The sequence below is a fragment of the Balaenoptera physalus genome, assembly GCF_965194825.1.
Source record: "Balaenoptera physalus genome assembly, chromosome: 8".
In the NCBI taxonomy this organism is placed as follows: domain Eukaryota; kingdom Metazoa; phylum Chordata; class Mammalia; order Artiodactyla; family Balaenopteridae; genus Balaenoptera; species Balaenoptera physalus.
This window is the reverse complement of record NC_138887.1, coordinates 20,341,860-20,363,849: the sequence shown is the minus strand read 5'-3', so window position 1 is coordinate 20,363,849 and position 21,990 is coordinate 20,341,860. Positions and strand designations below refer to the sequence as shown.

The 21,990-nt window shown below is 39.1% G+C and overlaps 1 protein-coding gene across 7 annotated transcripts in view; it reads right to left on the bottom strand.

The window, feature by feature from the left end:
* Positions 1–21,990, bottom strand: part of CCDC146 (coiled-coil domain containing 146) — a 141,112-nt gene that overhangs the window by 27,327 nt on the left and 91,795 nt on the right. For 6 of the 7 annotated variants that reach the window (XM_082473456.1, XM_082473459.1, XM_082473462.1 and 3 more), the window contains exons 4-9: positions 20,327–20,536; positions 12,205–12,262; positions 10,175–10,351; positions 8,047–8,120; positions 6,889–7,116; positions 6,054–6,240 (exon numbers count right to left, since the gene is read on the bottom strand). In XM_082473456.1, the coding sequence (XP_082329582.1) occupies positions 6,054–6,240; positions 6,889–7,116; positions 8,047–8,120; positions 10,175–10,351; positions 12,205–12,262; positions 20,327–20,536 (934 nt within the window). The remainder of the gene's footprint in view (positions 1–6,053; positions 6,241–6,888; positions 7,117–8,046; positions 8,121–10,174; positions 10,352–12,204; positions 12,263–20,326; positions 20,537–21,990) is intronic. The other variant, XM_082473460.1, reaches the window with a different exon arrangement.

Below are 21,990 nucleotides of genomic sequence, written 5' to 3'. Positions count from 1 at the left end.
TAGGTTGTCTTTTTGTTTTGTTTATGGTTTCCTTTGCTGTGCAAAACCTTGGAAGTTAGATTAGGTCCCATATTTTTTATTTTTGCTTTTATTTCTATTGCTTTGGGAGACTGTGTATGTTACCTCTTAAGTGAGAGTTTGAGGAGTAGAGTTTATTTATCCATTTGGTGTGAGATGTAAAGGCCCTTGTTGTGTTCCCTGAACAGTTAGATTTACCCCAAGTAGTTCAGACTCTTAAACATATGCACTCACCCTTGGTTCTTTATACTCCTTGAAAAATTGCCTCTTCTAGTCATTGGTCATTCTTTTTTCTTCCTTCTGATTTTTCTTTTATCAGTTTTACCTGAATACACTTTCCAGTCTACATTCATTGACCAAAAACATAATCTTGCAATGAACATTTGTTTGTAGTCATTTAAACCATTATCTTCAACTCTCTTTTTCTTTTTTGAAGTAGGCACTAGGCCACTATTTAGTTTTATTTTATGAACACTCAAACTTTCCAAAATGATGTACAAATCAGTTGCCTTGAGAGGAACACCAGACCCCCAGCTATTCTGAGCTGAGAAGCCAGCACAAGGAGAGAGACCCTAGAGCATTCATCAAAGCAGAGTAAGTGACTAGAGCAAGTGAGGCTGGATTATTTCTTCCAAAATGACTTTGCTTTTCAGTTTGGTGTTTCAGTTTGGTGTTCCTGGGAGCAGCAGAGTCCTGGACTCGGGATATGGTCGGTCATTTCTACTTTGCATTAAATACTTACTCCTGTGTGCTTTGTGTTGGGAGCAAATTAGCAAGATTCTCCTCTCAATCCAGAATTGAGTTTAGACACTGAGCACTACTGCCTGCTCCCCACAACCTCATGTTTCTTACCGTGGAGGTGGGCCTTTTGCCAATGGATGGAGGCCCCTGGCCGGTGAGGTATCCTCTACTATGCTTGGAACTTACTGGGCAATGAGCGCCACTGAGGCGAGCCTTCGAGTGAAGGCAGAAAACAGGGTTCGAAAGGTCTCCTTGTTTCTAATTGTGGCTTCTCAAATAGGCTGCATTTATTTCCACATCCCCAGCAGCTGTGTCACATGTAGTTAGCACTACTGTTGTTACTAAGAGGTAACATGTCCACTTGCTGTCTGCCTGGGAAGGTGTTAAAGGTTGTATATTCATTATCGAATTTTTTTTCAGTTTTAATATTTTTTTAATTGAAGTATAGTTGATTTACAATGTGTTAATTTCTGCTGTACAGCAAAGTGATTCAGTTATACATATATATATATACACACATTCTTTTTTTAATATTTGTTTCCATTATGATTTATCATAGGATATTGAATATAGTTCTCTGTGCTATACAGTAGGACATTGTTGTTTCTAATTTCTTTATTTAAAAAATTTAACTATAGTTGATTTACAGTATCGTGTTAGTTTCAGGTGTACAGGTTCAGATTCTTTTCCATAATAGGTTATTACAAGATATTGAATATAGTTACCTGTGCTATGCAGTAAATCCTTGTTGTTTACCTATTTTATATATGTGGATATTTATCTGTTAATCCCATACTCCTAATTTATCCCTCCCCCTCCCCTTTCCCCTTTGGTAACCATAATTTTTTTCCTATGTCTGTGGGTCTATTTCTCTTTTGTAAATAAGTTCATTTGTATCATTTTTTTAGATTCTACATATAAGTGATATCATATGATATTTGTCTTTCTGTGTCTGATTTACTTCACTTAGTATGATAATCTCTAGGTCCATCCATGTTGCTGTAAATGGCATGATTTCATTTTTTTTATGGCTGATATTCTGTGTGTGTATGTATGTGTGTGTATGTGCATATATATATATATAACATCTTCTTTATCCATTCATCTGTTGATTGGACACTTAGGTTGCTTCCATGTGTTGGCTATTGCAAAAGTGCTGCTATGAACATTGGGGTGGATGTATCTTTTCAAATTAGAGTTTTCATCTTTTCTGGATATATGCCCAGGAGTGGGATTGCTGGATCATATGGCAGCTCTATTTTTAGTTTTTTAAGGAACCTCCACACCGTTGTCCATAATGCTTGTACCAATTTACATTCCCACCAACAGTGTAGGAGGGTTCCCTTTTCTCCACACCTTCTCCAGCATTTATTATTTGTAGACTTTTTGATGATAACCATTCTGACTGGTGTGAGGTGATACTTCATTATAGTTCTGATTTGCATTTCTCTAATAATTAACAATGTTGAGCATCTTTTCATGTGCCTGAGGGCCACCTGTATGTCTTCTTTAGAGAAATGTCTGTTTAGGTCTCTGCCCATTTTTAATTGGGTTGTTTGTTTTCTTTTTCTTTTTTTATATTGAACTGTATGAGCTGTTTGTATATTTTAGAAATTAATCCCTGTCGGTTGCATTATTTGCAAATATTTTCTCCCAGTCCATTGGTTGTCTTTTCGTTTTGTTTATGCTTTCCTTTGCTGTGCAAAAGCTTATATGTTTGATTAGATTCCCTTTGTTTATTTTTGCTTTTATTTCTATTGCCTTGGGAGACTGACCTAAGAGAATTTATGTTAGAGAATGTTTTGCCTATGTTTTCTTCTAGAATTTTTATGGTTTCATGTCTTACATTTAAGTCTTTAAGTCATTTTGAGTTTATTTTTGTGTATGGTGTCAGGCAGTGTTCTAATATCATTGATTTACATGAGGCTGTCCAGCTTTCCCAACACCACTTGCTGAAGAGACTGTTTTTTCTCCATTGTATATTATTGCCTCCTTTGCTGAAGATTAACTTACTGAAGATGTGTGGGTTTATTTCTGGGCTCTTTATTCTGTTTCATTGATCTATATGTCTGCTTTTGTGCCAGTACCATGTTGTTTTGATTACTGTAGCTTTGTAGTATTGTCTAAAGTCTGGGAGGGTTATGCCTCCAGCTTTGTTATTTCTTGGGAGGCCCATCTTCTACCTGCCCATGCCTAGACTTGGCAAATGCTTCAGGGAGGAAAAAGCCTACCTGTCTCTGTTCACCTAGGAAGCGTTTATGCTGTTTTAGAATTTACTTCCCACAACTCTCATATGTCTTTTTAAAATATCTGATTTTTAGTTTATCCATTTTTTCTGGCTACTATGACAGGAACCATGGTCTACTGCAATATTTCATATCTTAACTGGAAGTATAAATGGCAGAATTACATTTTATATTATGTTTATGTGCCCCTTCTATTTTATTTAATTGAGATTTTCTGGTAGAGACCAACTTAATTCTGTTTAGGGTGTGTCATATTTTAGAACCAATATTGTGACTTTTATCAGTGTATAACTGCTTTTGAGATCACTAATAGGTATTTCTCTAAGTGACAAATTATCTTACTGCTTCTATTTATCTTTCTTTTTACTTTTAAGGGGAATGTTTTGTTGAGTCAGCATTAGCAAATATTTAACAGACTGACTTTACTTACTACTGGAATCACCACAATAGATTACTAAAGGCAATGATAATTTTTTTCCTATTATTGTTTAAAGAAATCTTACTTATGGTTATTTGGTCAATAAACAGGGATTGTATTATCAATAAAAACAACATTTGCTGCTCTTAAGAGCCTCCTACTCATCACATCTAAGATTCCACCAGGTCTTAGAAGAAATGTTTTAGCTGCTAATCACTGTAAATCTCACCGTGATTGAGGTGGAGTACCAGAAGGTCTGTGTTTACCCAAAGTTCCAACTTAACATCCTAATGTGAAAGGCTTTGGGCTAAGATGGAATAGCTTGTAGTAAGCCAATACTTCAAGTAAGAATAACTTGAAAAGTTGGATTTAAAAAATATATGTGAACGTATGAGAGTTGCAAAGGTAAATAGAATTAAAGTCTTCAAAGGTTCTAGCATTATCCAGGAAGTAGTAAAAGAATCTTTATTGAACTCTAATTAGTTAAGGATGAATGGCATAAGCTTTAGGATAACCACTCAAGGGATGGAAAGAGAATGCAAAACTAATGCATATCAAAAATGGGGAAAATAGAATAATAGAAAATAGAAATTGAACAATTCATCTTTTTGATTAACCCGAAAGAAGAAAAGATAGGAGAGAAAATGAGACATACAATAGATGGGACAAAGAAAAAGCAATAGTAATACGGTAGACATAAGCCCAAGTGTATCCATAATTACATTAAATGTTTTTGGACTAAATACAAGAACTGAAAGGCATAAGTTTTCAGACTAGATATTAAAAAGTATATCCTGAGTATGAAAGACACACCTAGATGAGGACACAGAGAGAATGAAAGTAAATGGATGGATAAGGAAATAACCATGCAAAATCTAACAACAACAACAAAAAAACTAGTGTAATGGTTGATTGTACTAATATCAGACAATGTAAACTTTTATGGAAGAAAGCATTTCTATAGTTTAAAATATTTCACTGTCATAAAAGAATCAATCTACATGCAGGAATTTTAATAAAACTATTAAAAGTAGATGAGAAACATAAATACTGTTGTTTTATTTAATAATAACAAATAACTGTTCTATTTGTTTTGAAAAATTGTGAAAAGCACATTTTGCCCCATTGAGATAGAAAAAAAGGTCCATGAGTGCCATCTGACAGCAAGACCAAGCCCTAGTCATTTAGAACACTCATAACTCTAACCAATTATTTTCACACTTTGCTAAATCTTGGTCTTTCAATCAGGATAGGCTAGGTTATGCTAAAGAAACAAGCCAAACTATCGTGGCTGAAAAGCATGAAAGCTTATTTCTTGCTCTGACAAAGCCTGTGGCCAGTCAAGGTGATTCTCCACGACCACAGTTGGCTCAGCATTCCTGGATGCTTCCATTTACAGCACTTCCATGTCATCATGTACTTCCACAGTGGCCACGGGATGGGGGAAAGAGCTAGAGGGTCTCACACTGCTCCAGGATGGAAGGAACATGTGTCATTTCTGCCCACAATCCATTGGCCAGAACCAATCATATGACCCTGCTCAACGGCAGAGGGTACAAGGAAGTATAGACCTTCCATATTCCCAGAAGGAGAAGAGCATTAGGCTTATAGGTTAGGATCAGAAGTGTCTACCATAGCTGGAAACTCCTGTTTAAATTTCTGAGGTCATGAACCTCCATAAGGTCAGGGACCATGACAGTCCTGAAGAAAACAGGTATGATTCTGTACCCCCAGCTGCTTCATCTCAGAGATTGATCTCATTTTCACCAAAGGAAGCGCTGGCTAAGGCCTGGGCACAGGGATGCAGCCCTCTCAACAATCCACTGCCTTTTAGCACTGCTCGGTTGATTAGCACAGGGGGTGCCACATGAGAGAGGAGGGAATCAGAGGCAACAGGACCAAAACCCCTCCATTTGGGAGCGCAGAGGTAGTAAGAAAGTAACAGCTATACTGAGCATTCTCTGGTTGTAGTACACCTCAGATACTGCACAAAATTATCCAGGTAGCCAGACATTGGGTTCTGATGGCCCTCGACTAATTGGCGTTACAGGCTGACTGTCCATCTATATTTACATGATCTGATCTTGTTTCTGACTTCTGTAGTCTACAGTGACACCATTCTGGATCTGACTCTTTCAACTCCTTCAAACATAGTGGTCCACTTGATCCTACCCAGTAATGAACCCGTTAGCTCTTCCAGAGCCGGCTGGCCAAACTGCCTCCCCTGGCCAGGCTGATGCTTGATCCCAGTAAGACATTTCTCTAATCTTGGACCAACAAAAAGATTGAAACATACTATAAGACAGAGCCTCTATAACAGGTTTGATCCATTTTAAAGTTATCTTTTCTCTGTTCTTTTCCTTTCCCTCTTTCTCTATTGACAGCAAAAACAAATTCTTGAAATATTTTTGCTTAAAAAAGACAGCACTGAGGGAATTCCCTGGCAGTCCAGTGGTTAGGACTCCGTGCTCTCACTGCCAAGGGCTTGAGTTCAGTCTCTGGCTGGGGAACTAAGATCCCACAAGCCGCACCAGCGCGGCCCAAAGAAAAAAAAAAAAAAACAACCAAACAAAAAAAACCAAAAAGACGTCGCAGAGCTTACAAACCCGAGAGTAGTGTTTAGCACCCACCTCTAACAGAAGCCTTTGATGCAGTGCTTGAGTTTGAGTGAGTGCATCCCAGGACACTTTCAAGAGTAGCTCCATTTTTTTTAGATTTCGAAAATCTCGCTCTTTCTCTCTCTGCTTACGAGAAAGTTCATCATGGTAGTTTTGCTTGTCAGTGAGACAGTTTCGTAAATTGAGATCCAAGATCCCTCTATTCCAGGTAAAAAGAGAATATGAAAGTGATTTGTCATCAACTGCCCTTCATGTTTTTCAAGACAGCGTGCTCAGCAGGTGCATACAGAACTATTTTCATGCTAGAATCAAACTGTAAGTAATGCCCAAAGCAATTCTGTTAGCAAGTTCTTGTCAGAGTCACAGCCACTAAAAAAACCCAAACAGAAGAGCAAATTGGCAGAGGCAGAAGTTCCTAGTCTCCCTGAAATTTTGCTTAAAAATGGAAATTAACACTATGCCGGAGACTCAACACCACAAAATTGCTCCCATTAGGAAAAAATCATGATTACCTCAGAATACAATAATTTTCAGGGAAAAAAATCCCTCAATTATAGCACACTCCAGTGATATAATTTCCCAGAGCCACGTTTTAGAAACTGAAAAAAACACGATAGATTGTGTCCTTAAGTTTTGGGCACAGGAAATTGAGGGCAGTGAAGAATAAAGGATGGAGAAATACTTTGAAATGCTTTATTTAATAATATCTTTTTATTAATGGTAAAAATGATGTAAAATTCTATAAAAGTGTTTATTGAATCAATATAAATGTTTGAGATTCTGTTTTGAATCCTCAAATATAAATTGAAGAAAATTTAGATGACAGAAACACATTAATATAACTAACCTTTCAGTTAGTGAAGTTGCTTCATTCTCTCTGGTTAATTCCAATTGCTTGACCAACTGGTTATACTCTCGTTCTTTAATTTCAAGCAAGGCTCGTTTGCCTTCAACTTCCTTTATTATGTCCTCCTTTTCTTCCATTACAGCATTAATTTTGGTTTCAACTTTCTTTAGGGAGTCATTTAGCTCTTTGAGTTCATATTCCACGACAAGTTTTTTCTTTTCCATTTCTCTGTGAGGGATACATACATACACATATACATATGTACACAACACACACATGAGTTTGCCTTATTTTGAGCCCAGGCTGTCTACCTATTTTTACTTTCTGACCAGGCAACAGAAGGGCTAGTCATAAATTCAGTGATCTCAGAAGTGGGGTGAAGACCACAGATGAGTGGGACCGAGGGGGTATCTCCACGGAGTGCCACTGAGGGCAGGAATTTGTCCAGCCTCCCCACTTTCTCCCCAGATCCCTGCTGCTACCGTCTCCTGGGATTCTACCCTCATCCTGACCAGCCTCCCTGAATTGACGTAAATTTCTCAACTTTGGTGCTAGTGGGCTTCGCTTTTAGAAACATTACTAGTGTCTGCTTCTTCTTTTCTCTCTTCTTTTAAGATCAGTCACCAGAGCAATCATAGTACTTCTCCAGATTTTTGTATCTTCACTTATCTTTATCCTTTTTGGTTCCTCTAAACCTTGAGAATTCCTCAGTGACTTCTGCCTCCAAATCTACTCTGAATGCTTGGGGGTCTTACACACGTGAATAGCTGGCAAGTGAAGAGTTACTGTCACTTGGGCTTTAGACATCTGGCTGGCCAACATATATCTAGACCATGAAATTCTACACAGTTCCAATAATTTATTCCATACACAGACCTGTTAAAGTCAGTTGGTGTTCTTCGTAGAGATATGATATAAAATTGGAAAGAGAATATTGTCCCAAAATTAAGACATAAATGCTAGGAATGACAGTAATGTGCTACACTACATTCTCCTGAAGAACTTGATATATACAACCTAGACAAGGCCAAGTGCAGATATTTCTAAAATTATAACAGTAATTTGATGTGTTCAGTGGTTAATATTCTTGTTTTCGCATGCACACATAACTTGGGGGAGCGTGGGCTGGGAGGGGTAAAAAATCAAATCAAGCCATACACTTTTTTGCGTGTTGTTTTTTCTATCTCTTTTCCAATCTGTACGGGAATGGATTGATGGTGGACCACTTCATCCTAGTAAAGAAATGGAACCATGTTAAATTATGTAGTCTTGGACCAGAAGCAGTCAAGCAAATTAAACAGGAAAGAGAAAAGAACTGCAAGGTGTAGAATTCTTACTATCTGTCCTGTACTATGCAGTGTGCTTTAATTATTCCATTTACTATTCATAATGACCTTACAGGATGGTAATAGTTGTTACCATTTTAAAGAGGAGCTAACTGAGTGTAACGCATCCTCTGGGCGCTCTGCCTAGATTCCCTTTATGGAGGTGCACCCGTCCCTCAGAGGTTGCAGAGGCTGCTGACAGCTCACGCTTGTTCCCTCCACAGGATTGCCGTGGCTGGCAGAGCTGCCTTGTCGGGGGATGGGGGATGGAAGGAGGAGGGGAGCAGGCTGTGACCCCTCCTGTGTGGAGATACAGCAGCCCATCCCTCTGCCTCAGGGTGGAACAACCTCTGTGGTGCAATTCATGGCATCAGGTTGAAAGGAGGGTTCTCCTGAAACCATATTTTGGCCCGGCTTCGGAACCCCACCTCTATCCTGTTTCCCTCACTACCCTATGGGATTCTCCTTAGAGCTCCCGCTCAGTGAATACTTGTCTTAATCTCTGCTTCTAGGGAACCCTGCCTAAGACCGAGGCTAAGTGAAGGTAAATAATTTTCCCAAACTCACACAGCTTGTAAATGGCCAGGCCAAGATCAGAAGCTAGTTTTGTCTAACGCCACTTTGCACTGTGCTCTGTGGATTCGCGGAAGATTCACTTTTAACCTCAAGAATCTTATGTACATGGCAGGGGGTGTGGAAGAGCCCCTTCCTGCCTGAGGATCACACTGGACTTTGGGGTCTGGCGTAACACAGATGCTTGGGGGTTGAAGACATCCCTGCAGTGTGGCGCATTTCTCCCTGGGATCTTGCTCAGTCTTGAGGCAGATCTAAGTTTTGTGAGACTGAAACTTGTACAATTTGGGGAGCTCTTTTTTTGAATATTATATATTTATTTATTTATAAATTTATTTATTTATTTATGGCTGCGTTGGGTCTTCGTTGCTGTGCACAGGCTTGCTCTAGTTGCGGCGAGCGGGGGCTACTCTTCGTTGCGGTGAGCGGGCTTCTCATTGCGGTGGCTTGTCTTTGTTGCGGAGCACGGGCTCCAGACACGTGGGCTCATTAGTTGTGTCACGCGGGCTCAGTAGTTATGGCACACGGGCTTAGTTGCTCTGCGGCATGTGGGATCTTCCCGGACCAGGGCTCGAACACGTGTTCCCTGCATTGGCAGGTGGATTCTTAACCACTGCGCCACCAGGGAAGTCCTGGGGAGCTCTTTTTAAGAAAAAGAATCAAAAGTTATAAATGATAATTAGGTTCAGGGCCTTGGCGGTGGTTCGTGCATGTGAATGAAGCCTTAGTTTCATTGGGTTCCTTGTAAATCCACCTGTGCTCAGTGCCTGTGTTCCGGGTGGCAGCTGGGTACGTCTTGGCCGACTGCTCTGACTCTTAAGGAAAAGGAGGTCAAAGTGAATCATAACTGTCCTCTAAGACAAGGTGTCTCAGATGTAATTTTAATACATAAGTCTAGGTTACTTCGATTGTTTTGAGACCTATTATACAAAGGTTTCAAAATAAAATGAATTTTAATTATCTCCTAAAACATAAATACAGGCCTTGCATCACTTTCACGGTGAGAGGGAAGTGAAGTGGAATCAAACAGACAAAGAAGGATGCAGTCATAACAGTATACAGAAGAGGTTAGAACATTTGGTTGCTCTTGAAGGAAGTGATTGTGTTTGTGACACTCATTTCCAATATTGAAAAATGCTTGGTGAGGTTTAGAGAGGCCTTTTCCCCAGGTCAGGACTCCAGTTTAGAGTGATGCTACCAAACACTCCAGAGTCTTTTGTGAATTCCCAGAGCCCAGGTTCAGTTTGATGGGATCAATCACAATGCAGAACATTTCAGTTTGTGTGTTTCGGTCTTTGTCAAACCTTTGCAGTCAATCTTCATACCCATGCACCTTTATGTCCTTGCAGGCACAATGTTTAAATATTTATGAGCTGTGAGTAACATACCTTTAAGGTGACCTGATATTCGAACAATTCTTCTAGTTCCTTCTGCTCCTTTAGTAATTGCTTTTGCTTGGATGTCAGATCTTCCCGTAAATTTTTAATTTCTAATTTCTTCTGCATTACTTCCTTACGTAATTCTTCAGTGCTTTCTCTCAATATTCTCATCTTCTTCTCCATTTCCTTTAAAAGTCATGAAAATTATCAGATTATACAGAGTCAGAGCAAACATTTGTCTCCCTAAAAATCAAATTAAAAATAAGTTTACTCACCATTTTGATTATATTTGTTTTGAGATTCATGAATGATTTCTTGCAAAGTTAAATGCAACTTATGATTTCTGACCTCTTCATTAAAGGCATGGCAATTATACTGCATGTGTTAAACATTTTACATTGGATTTGAACTCATTTTTAAAATAATGCTCTTTTTTATCTTCCTATGTAGATTTTAAGTGTTTCCTTTTTCTGAGTTAATATTTATTTCATACCAAAAAGCATTAGTAAAAATTTCCAGGCTTTTTTCTAGTAGCTTTGTGATTTGGCAACACCAGATGCAAATAATCTTTGAATATCTGGTTTATGGTTACCCTGAGTCACACATGAGAATTAAAGATTAGGAAGTTCATACTTGGAATATCTTATCCTTGGCACTCCTTAATCCCCTGCTCTCTTATTAATACTACTTCTCTAACTCAGGCACATTATCCCCAAATGCCCTCTGCCCCAGACTCCTAACAGGTTTCCCATGACTGATTATCTGGGGAGTGTTTGACTTGTGAGAGAGAAGCCTTCTTATACTCAGAAAGTCCACACATTACTAATGACTAAGTGGAAGGATCCATTTAGCCTGCTCTGGCCTTTCTGCATATCACCCTCCTCCTCCTCCACTGTGGCTGCGAGAGGGTAAAATTGGTGATCCTATGGTCTGGAATTAAAATTCAAAATGCTTTTTCCCACAGAATCTGTGTTGAAAATGATGGTTAGGCATACTTCTGTACTAGTATATAATATATACATAATTATATTAATATATAATATGAGGTATCAATATATTCATACTCATATATTATAGCATTTTACTCTATGCTTATAGAGTAAAGACATTTTACTCTATGCCTTGGAATTAGACCACCAACAACATACTTTTTAAATATAACCGTTTAGAAGGTGAAAGCAATGCAAAGTATGATGATCTCTGTATTTACTTTCTATGATAGATTGCAAAAAATGGGACATAAATTCCTCCTATTCTTGTTTGCATGCCTCCTTGCAATATGTCTTTGTCCTTATTCCCATTAAGAGGTAGGACCTATTTCTCTCCCCATTGATTCTGGATGTGACCACGCGACTTGCTTGGACCAATGTGATGTTACCAACAATGATTTTAGCAGAGGCTTGACAATTGCGTGTGTTGGGGTTTGCCCTCTCTTGAGATTGTCTGTCTCTTTCCTGAGACTGGAAACCCTTCCACCATCATGAGAGTAACCAGTGACATGTGACCTTAGACCAACTAGCGGCCCAACTGGCTGACATATGAATGAAGCCATCCTAGGCCTTCCAGCCCCAAATGAGCCAGCTCAGACCAGAAGAGTTCAAAACTGAGGAAAATAAGAAATGGCTGTTGTTTTAAACCACTATGTTTTGGGGCAGTTTGTTAGGAAGGAATTAATAAGTGCTACACCTTTATAAAAATTTCTTGTAATAAGCTTGAGACAGTCAGGAAGCTATGAGAGTAATAGCTATAGCAAAAATAATGTTTTTAAGGGCCAACCCTTTTTTCTTCTGAAAACAAAGCAGATATTGTCCAACTAAACATAACCTGAATTAGATGCCAAATAGCTAAATCCTATAATAGGCGCCACTTATGTTTACTGTAAAAGTTATGCAGATATTCCTTTCAGCACCATCCATTGTTAAGATTTGTGGGCCTTTCAAATGTTTCAGGGTATGGTTGTGTGATAAACATTAATATTTATCAAAAGGGATGTTTCAGTCCAGCTGTATTTAACAAAGTCTAGATCATCTAAGACTTACTCCTGGCTTAGGTATCTTCTCGAATTCCTTTATTATGAGGCTTTTCTCTTCCATTAAGCTGCAAAAAAAAAAAAAAAAAAGAAAGAAAAAAACAAAAACAACTTTGACAAGGTACAAAAAAGTAAACTATTTCCACAGTAATAACTTTCTATTTTCTCTTCTCAGAATGCACTCCCAGGTGTGTTTGCCAGACCTGGTGTCCATCCTTTGTGATGGCTTCACTGAGTCCCACAGACCCATTTAGGGGCTCCCGCCCCAATCCTCCCTCAACACTGTACACACACCCATCAAAGCAGTTCTCTCATCATATTGTAACTGCTTGGGAGCATGAACTGCCCCCCAGACTCAAGTTCCTTCAGGCAGGCTCTGGACTTTTTCTTTTATTTGCAATAAACTAGTACCTGCCTGGATTACTGCTACAGCCTCTACTGCTTTCATCAAATTATCAGATCCCACTAGCCAGTAGGTCTAAAGATGCATGCATACCAGGTTTATTTTTATGAAATTGTATTTGCAATAAAGTAAATTAACATTTGTGTAATAAGTATGCACCACATGGAATTTAATATAGGTTAGTTGTGTGGCCCACAGGCTGAAGTTGAATTTTTTCAGAGTTTTGAACACTTACACCTTTCCTTTTAGACGTTGCGTATAAATTGCTATTTTACTTCCAAGCTGTTGATCCTACACCTCAGCCGTGTTGCCACCAGGGGGTGGTAGTGTGCTGCCATCTCTGGATTGTAAAGACCACCTGGGTGTCCCTGAGTTTCAAAATGGTGATGTGAAACTCTCCCACAAGATAAGACTTACTACAGTCTCTTCTTTAAATATAAAATGATATTTTCTTAAACAAACATAAAATGGATAATTCTTTAGGACATTTTAAATTACATTTCTATCATCCATTTTCTCTCTTTTTTTAAAAATCTTTATTGGAGTGTAATTGCTTCACAATACTGTGTTAGTTTCTGTTGTACAACAAAGTGAATCAGCCATATGCATACATATCCCCATATCCCCTCCCTCTTGCGCCTCCCTATCCCACCTCTCTAGGTCATTGCAAAGCACGGAGCTGATCTCCCTGTGCTATGCACCTGCTTTCCACTAGCTATCTGTTTTACATTCGGTAGCGTATATATGTCCATGGCCACTCTCACTTCGCCCCAGCTTCCCCCTCCCCCACCCCATGTCCTCAAGTCCATTCTCTATGTCTACATCTTTATTCCTGCCCTGCCACTAAGTTCATCAGTGCATCAGTGCCTTTTTTTTTTTTTTTTTAGATTCCATATATATGTACTATCATATGGTATTTGTTTTTCTCTTTCTGACTTACTTCACTCTATGACAGACTCTAGGTCCATCCACCTCACTACAAATAACTCAATTTCGTTTCTTTTTATGGCTGAGTAATATTCCATTGTATATATGTGCCACATCTTCTTTATCCATTCATCTGTCGATGGACATTTAGGTTGGTTCCATGTCCTGGCTATTGTAAATAGTGCTGCAGTGAACATTGTGGTACATGTCTCTCTTTGAATTATGGTTTTCTTAGGGTATATGCCCAGTAGTGGGATTGCAGGGTCATATGGTAGTTCTATTTTTGGTTTTTTAAGGCACCTCCATACTGTTCTCCATAGTGGCTGTATCAATTTACATTCCCACCAACAGTGCAGGAGGGTTCACTTTTCACCACACCCTTTCCAGCATTTATTGTTTCTAGATTTTTTGATAATGACCATTGTGACCGGTGTGAGGTGATACCTCATTGTAGTTTTGAGTTGCATTTCTCTAATAATTAGTGATGTTGAGCATCTTTTCATGTGCCTCTTGGCCATCTGTATGTCTTCTTTGGAGAAATGTCTATTTAGGTCTTCTGCCCATTTTTTAGTTGAATTGTTTGTTTCATTGATATTGAGCTCCATGAGCTGTTTGTATATTTTGGAGATTGATCCTTTGACCGTTGTTTCATTTGCAAATATTTTCTCCCGTTCTGAGGGATGTCTTTTCGTCTTGTTTATGGTTTCCTTTGCTGTGCAAACAAAGAGTGTTTTTCCTATGTTTTCCTCTAAGAGTTTTATAGTGTCTGGTCTTACATTTAGGTCTTTAATCCATTTGGAGTTTATTTTTGTGTATGGTGTTAGGTAGTGTTCTAATTTCATTCTTTTACATGTAGCTGTCCAGTTTTCCCAGCACCACTTATTGAAGAGGTTGTCTTTTCTCCATTGTATGTTCTTGCCTCCTTTGTCGTAAATTAGGTGACCATATGTGTGTGGGTTTACCTCTGGGCTTTCTATCCTGTACCGTTGATCTATATTTCTGTTTTTGTGTCAGGACCATACTGTCTTGATTACTGTAGCTTTGTAGTATAGTTTGAAGTCAGGAAGCCTGATTCCTCCAGCTCCATTTTTCTTTCTCAAGATTGCTTTGGCTATTCAGGGTCTTTTGTGTTTCCATACAAATTGTAAAATTTTTTGTTCTAATTCTGTGAAGAATGCCATTGGTAGTTTGATAGGGATTGCATTGGATCTGTAGATTGCTTTGGGTAGTATAGTCATTTTCACACTGTTGATTCTTCCAATCCAAGAACATAGTATATTTCTCCATCTCTGTGTCATCTTTGATTTCTTTCATCAGTGTTTTTTTTTTTTTTTTAATATTTATTTATTTTATTTATTTATTTTTTGGCTGTGTTGGGTCTTCGTTTCTGTGCGAGGGCTCTCTCTAGTTGGGGCAAGTGGGGGCCACTCTTCATCGCGGTGCGCGGGCCTCTCACTATCGTGGCCTCTCTTGTTGCGGAGCACAGGCTCCAGACGCGCAGGCTCAGCAGTTGTGGCTCACGGGCCTAGTTCCTCCGTGGCATGTGGGATCTTCCCAGACCAGGGCTCGAACCCGTGTCCCCTGCATTGGCAGGCAGATTCTCAACCGCTGCACCACCAGGGAAGCCCTCATCAGTGTTTTATAGTTTTCTGAGTACAAGGCTTTCACCTCCTTAGGTAGGTTTATTCCTCGGTATTTTATTCTTTTTGTTGCAGTGGTAAATGGGAGTGTTTCCTTAATTTCTCTTTCTGATTTTTCATTGTTAGTGTATAGGAATGCCAGAGATTTCTGTGCATTAATTTTGTATCCTGCAACCTTACCAAATTCATTGATTAGTTGTAGTAGTTTTCTGGTGGCATCTTTAGGATTTTCTGTGTATAGTATCATGTCATCTGCAAACAGTGAAAGTTTTACTTTTTCTTTTCCAATTTTTATTCCTTTTATTTCTTTTTCTTCTCTGATTGCCGTGGCTAGGACTTCCAAAACTATGTTGAATGAGAATGACGAGAGTGGACATCCTTGTCTTGTTCCTGATCTTAGTGGAAATGCTTTCAGTTTTTCACCATTGAGTATGATGTTTGCTGTGGGTTTGTCATATATGGCCTTTATTATGTTGAGGTAGGTTCCCTCTATGCCCCTTTTCTGGAGAGTTTTTATCATAAATGGGTGTTGAATTTTGTCAAAAGCTTTTTCTGCATCTATTGAGATGATCATATGGTTTTTATTCCTTAATTTGTTAATATGGTATATCACATTGATTGATTTGCATATATTGAAGAGTCCTTGTATCCCTGGGATAAATCCCACTTGATCATGATGTATGATCCTTTTAATATGTTGTTGGATTCTGTTTGCTAGTATTTTGTTCAGGATTTTTGCATCTGTGTTCATCAGTGATATTGGTCTATAATTTTCTTTTTTGTGATATCTTTTTCTGGTTTTGGTATCAGGGTGATGGTGGCTTCGTAAAACGAATTTGGGAGTTTTCCTCCCTCTGCAGTTTTTTGGAAGAGTTTCAGAAGGACTGGTGTTAACTCTTCTCTAAATTCTTGACAGAATTCACCTGTGAAGCCATCTGATTTTTTCTTTTTTGTTAAGAAACATTGACTTTTTTCCTTTAAAAGATGTATACTTTTATTTATAGAAATACATCATTCATAATCCCACCCCTCTCATACCACATTAGATCATTTTTATTTTCCTTGTATATTTTAATGAAATTATATTAAATATGTATATATGATTGAATCCATTTTTACCTAACGTGTAATTAAAATAGTTTCCCAAGTTGCAAAACAGACTTCATAATTAATAGTTTAATAGCTAGTTTCAAGGTTTTCTAGTGGGTGGATGTACCATAATAAAATAATCCTAAATATTGATATTATCTAACATATACTGAACCTACTGTATGCCAGGTTCTTCACAAACATCATTTCTAAACTGCAGATCCTTTCTAAGTAGCTATTGTTACCTTCACTGTACAAGTGAAGAAACTGAGGAGTTAGGCACCTCTTCCAAAGTCACCGGTCAAGGCTGAACTGATTTTCAAACCCAGCTCTATGTGACTCCAGGGTGCTTTTCAGTATCAAGCTGCCTCTGGAATACATTGCTATTGAAATATTCCACTATTTTTTAGAAGTTAGATTGCTTTAGAGTTTTTGCTTTTATAAATAATAATGTAATCAACATCTTTATGCATTGTCTGTTTTCTCCTTTTGGGTTCTCGTTTTTGCGTGGCATTACTGGGATGAAAAAAAGTTATTGTACGTGTGCCTCGTGATATACATAAACCTGTTAACTTTCAAACTGACATTAAAATCTAAATCTGACATTTTCAGCTTTTCTGACTAAGGGGTGCTTCAGTGTCAGAGCTCCTCAGGATTCATTACTTTTCTACAGCAAGAGTCAGAACTGAAACCACGTCATCAAAGGATTTTGGTTTTAAGGACTTGTGGGTGAAGAGGGGCTGCTGGAAGCCCTGTGTGCTGCCAAGTGCGAGAGGCGTCGTCCACATCAGGAGTAGAACCAGCCTGAATGGGTGGAAGTTATAAGAAGGGAGATTTCTGAACCAATACAAGCGAAAGCCGTCTAAGAGTCAGGCTGCCCAAAGCTGGGCTGGGCTGGGCTGGGCTGCTGTGGGAGGCTGTGAGCCCCCATCGCTGGAGGTGCTGGAGCACAGACTGAGTGGCCACTGAGAGAGGACTCAGGTGATTCTTACAGTAGTCAGTGCTGAGGACCGCTCTGTGGACGAACAGTTCTCAAACTCTGACACGAATCAGAATCACACAGGAAGTCTGTAAGCAATTCAAACGTCGCCTTGGGTGGGGAGGCCCGGACAGAAAGTGGAATCGTTAGTTTTAAGGTTGGATCTGCCTTGTAAACGTGTATCTCGGGTGTTTCTCTTTCAGTTATGAGGACTATACGCTGCAAAACCTGATCTAAGCTCGCTCTGTTCTTGGTTGGCACAGGGGGAGCAGGAAAGGTTTTTTTTTTTTTTTTTTTTTCTTTTTATGTTTAGAAGGTAAAATCTGCTCCAGCTGTGAGTTTTTCCTTACTACTAATCCTGATGAACTGTATGGCCCTCTGTCATATTCTAACTTTCTGGAATTCTAGAGACATCACTAAAATAATCCCTCTGTTCCTTTCTTACCAGATCTGTTTGTTTCTTGGTTCCAATTTTGCTGTTACTGTTGGACTAAGAATGGAAAATGACTGCTAAATCCCTGGGTGAGCACCAACAGGGAACCAGCTATGGCAGAGGAAATAGTTACTAAGGCCACGATCACACTGGGATAGCCCTGCACACGTGCAGCACGCGTGTCCCCCTCTCCACGTCCACACCCATGACAGACAGCACTGACCGACCACGGCCCTGTTTCCCCAGCTGACGGAGACTTGTCATAATATATCAGATTTAGCATGACAGATACAATTGATTTGCTGTCCAAATCTCAGGACTTAACTAGTAAGCAGAGAAGCCCCCAAAACGTAACAAAGTGAAGGCAAGCAAAACCTTGAAAAGAATACTAAAAAGTCTTTTCTGGGAAAGTTTTTGGAAAGATAATGACTTCTACTTTGTTTCTAAAATAGGTTCTCAAAGTATTTATTTAATCACTTCATTACTTATTTGTAATGTATTTACTTAATTTATTTAAGTAGGTTACATATTCTTCCCTGAACTGCATATTTATCAAGAGATCATCTATGAATATTAATCCAAAACCAGGAACTGTTGTAACAGATTTAATTATTAACCAATCGTATAATTATACTCACCATTAGCATTTAATAGGAGTTTATATTATATGAAAACATAAGAAAATCAACCAAATTATAGAGGAATATCTTTTCTCTAGCATATGTGAACAGTATATTGTTCTTAGTAGCTGCCAATGAGTCAGAAGTTCCTAAAGATGCTGGGGTGGAGGAGTGCTAGTTATTTGGGCTTCTGTTATTCAGGCTCTGAATAAAACGAGATTTTGTTGTGCTGATTTGAAAAATATCATCTGAATATTTGGATGAATAGTTCTGTTTTGTTTTTTTTTCCCCTCCCTGGCTTAGTTTCTTTATTTTTATGTGGGGATGGAAATATCTACTTTTTTCCTGGGGAGGGAGTGTTGAGTGAATCTGTTTCCATACCATGTAATATTAAATATGTTAAGCCAATGAAGTATACTGCCTATAATTCTTTCCTGGTATTTCTTTTGGTATCACCATTATTTTTATGAAAATAAGTTTGTTAATTCTTGAGCTGCTAGTACTTGAGGATGCAAGGGAATTTGCTTAAGCTACAGTATCACATGTTAACAAATCCAGAAAGAATACACACTAAACATTTCTGCAAATGTTAACTTTGAATGTCCTTGTTTACGGTAGGTCACTATGTACAGTCCCCCACCTCCAGCCCCATCCCAAGCAACTCAATGAACAATTTGCCTGTCTATACCTAAAAGGCAAGAGTTCTGGTCTTTTTTTTTTTTTTTTCTTCTCCCCTTGGCAGGAATACTTGGAAATTGTAAACAATTTAAATATCAACTGACTTATGGTCCTCTTAACCTTTTGTGGAAATGTCAAGCATTCCTATTTTCAATACTAATGAACAGCCACCAATTGTTTTAATTTCATTATTTTCTCAACTGAAAGAGTGCTTACAGAGCACAGAAATAGCTAGGCTTTCTTTTTACAGATCTCACTGGTGAGCCTGAAACAAGTTTAGACTGAAAGACAAAGAAGAACTCAGATTTCTTTCCCCCTGAATATAATTCTCCTGATTAAGCTAGTCTTCTTCATCCCCCAGTTGAAATAATAGGCCCCAAAGAGAGGATTCAAAACCAGGGTGGGCAAAGTCCTCCAAAGGTCACTCAAGTCATTTGCTTATCTCTTGGCAGGACTGAGTTACATTCACTCTGAGGGAACTCTACCTACTCTTAAAAATAGCCGGAGAAAGTTCTGTCACCTTAAATGGTAACAAATTCTAGGAGAGATGGTTTGGCTTTCTCTCCGGTACCCAGGCACAGCACATAGTACAAAACCTGGTTTGCAGTTGTTTTGAAATTCAATCTAAATAGTGTGATTTGCTGAACAAACTCTTTCACTGACTTGCTACTCACAGGAGGAATGTTAGAGGAGATTTTAGAAATAACATTTATCCCTTCTAGCAATACATTTCTGCTTTAGTTCACTGAATGACATCCTCCAGATTTGAGTAAGTGAATGTGTCTTCCAAAAGGATATCACTTTCTTCCTTGATCCTAAGGAATAGTCTGGTAATAGGAGAATAGGGCTGACTATGTGGTCCCCATTCCTATATTAGAAGAATCAAGTGAAACAGATGTGACCCTCCATTCACATACGGCTTGTTTGGAAAGTGCTTGTGGGGTACTGGCCATGCAGACATAGGATCTGATATCGCAAAAGGATAAGAGGCCACAACCAGGGCTGGAAAGGCGGAGAGTGTGTGCCAAGTCCTGGTTCTATGGGGTGTGTTCTTTGGTTGCAGCTCCTGGTGGATATGGCTTTCCTGACCCATGGAAACCACTACAGGGATCTCCTCTTCCTGAGAGCGTCTCCCTGTCACCTGAGCTATTTACTGCAAGTTGTGTAACCTTCTTTTTCAGGGACTGCCTGTTCTAGGGGATCAAGGAAAGAGCTAGGCTTGTAGTCCTCTTAACACTGCTCTCTCGTGCTCACTGTACCTAAAATTCCTTCTTCAGTTAGTCTAATTTTTCTCATTTCGTTTATGTGGAAACAGCTCTGCTTGTATCTGTCTTCAGCGAGCTTGAGAGAATCATGTACTTACCTATCCAACCTGTACTGATTATGGAACTCTCTTTCCTTCACTGCATTGTATTCATTTTGATACTTGAGAAGTTGTTCTCTCATTTTGGAGACCTCGGTGGTGAATGCCTGTGGAAAATTATCAGCCTGCTCCAGGTGAAACTCCTGCTGTTGTATTTGCTCAGTGAAATGTTTGGCATCCTGTAGCAGTTGGACCTCTGACTCTTGCATGCTGGGTCCCATAAAAACAGAGATTTGCATAATGAGAAGTGTACACCTTCAATACCTTTAGTAACTCCTGTGGGGAGGGTTCTAGTGAGGAGTGGAGGGGGTATGTCCACGCTGCTGCCCCTGTTCCTTCCATGCCTGGGTTCACTTCAATTCAGTGGCATTTTTGTGCCAAGTCTTGCACTAGGTACTAGAGGCAAATGGAGCTCACAGTCTAGCAGAGGGGAGCAGACGTGAATAGGCAGAGGTAATACCAGCTGACAAGTGCTACCACTAGTGTCTTGATCAAGATGGTGGGAGATGACAGACAAAGGCTTAGTTGGATGGGAATGTGATGTTTGCACTTGACTTTAAAGAATGATCATGACCTTCCAAGGGTGGGAAGAATAATAATGAAACGAGTGGGTCCTCCCTCCAGCTGCCCCAGCAACCCTGGCTTTCTCGAATTCTTGGACTCTCATGACCTGATTGAAGGAAAACCTTTTCTTCCTTAGTGATAAGAAAAGACAGTAAGTTTTCTAATGACACTTTGCTAGGAAACTAGGAAGAAAAATTCTCCTGTAAAATTATGGACTTAAATTAATTTACAGATTTCTGATCATAACATCAGTGCCTGGCTACAGCTGGACGTGAATGTCATGGCAGAGGGCGATTCCTACAACTCGTTATATTCTATGGCTTTGGCTTTATCTTGGGAAAAGGGTTAAGCATCTGGCTAGAGGCAGAACTGAATGAACATAGAAACTGGACTTAATGGAATCTCCAGTAATCTTCTAGAAATCATTCACCTATGCTGCATCATACGCTAACATCAGCTCCAGCCTTACCGGCAGACTTGATTTATCTTTCTCAGAAACCCAACTTCCTCACATTTGCCATCTCTTCTGTTCAGAAGCAAGACCCTGCCAGTTCCTGTTTTAAAGGCAGCTCTCTCTTTGTGTGTGTGTGTGCTCCCCATCAACTTTCCTCACCGGGGGAAATCTTCAGGTTTCTGCTCATTTGCAGAGATGCCCAATAACTTAATCAAGCCTGTCTCAACTGAAGTTACCAGCTCCACCCATTTTCTCAGGCTTCAATATGTCATTTGCTCAATAGCAGAACATTTATTGGGACATCATATGTTCCAGGCGCTATGTTAGGTACCAAATAGCAACAACAGCTATAGAGATAATAGATGCAATTTCCGTTAATGAAAGCCGGAGTTATTTCTTACAGTTCAATTTCCTTGTATATACTTTGTAAATCTGAAGTTACCTGATGTCCTTAACATGAGTCTTCAACTATGGAATTGTAAGGTATTGGCTTGGGCCATAGTGCCCGTTTTCCCTCAGAAAGTAGGTGAACAAAGTGGTTAGGGTTCCAGCCAGAAGACAAGTGGTAACTTACACACATGGACTTGAAATATAGCGTCAGCAGAAGAGAATTTAACAACTCTTATAATGTGGTTTCTATGGAAGA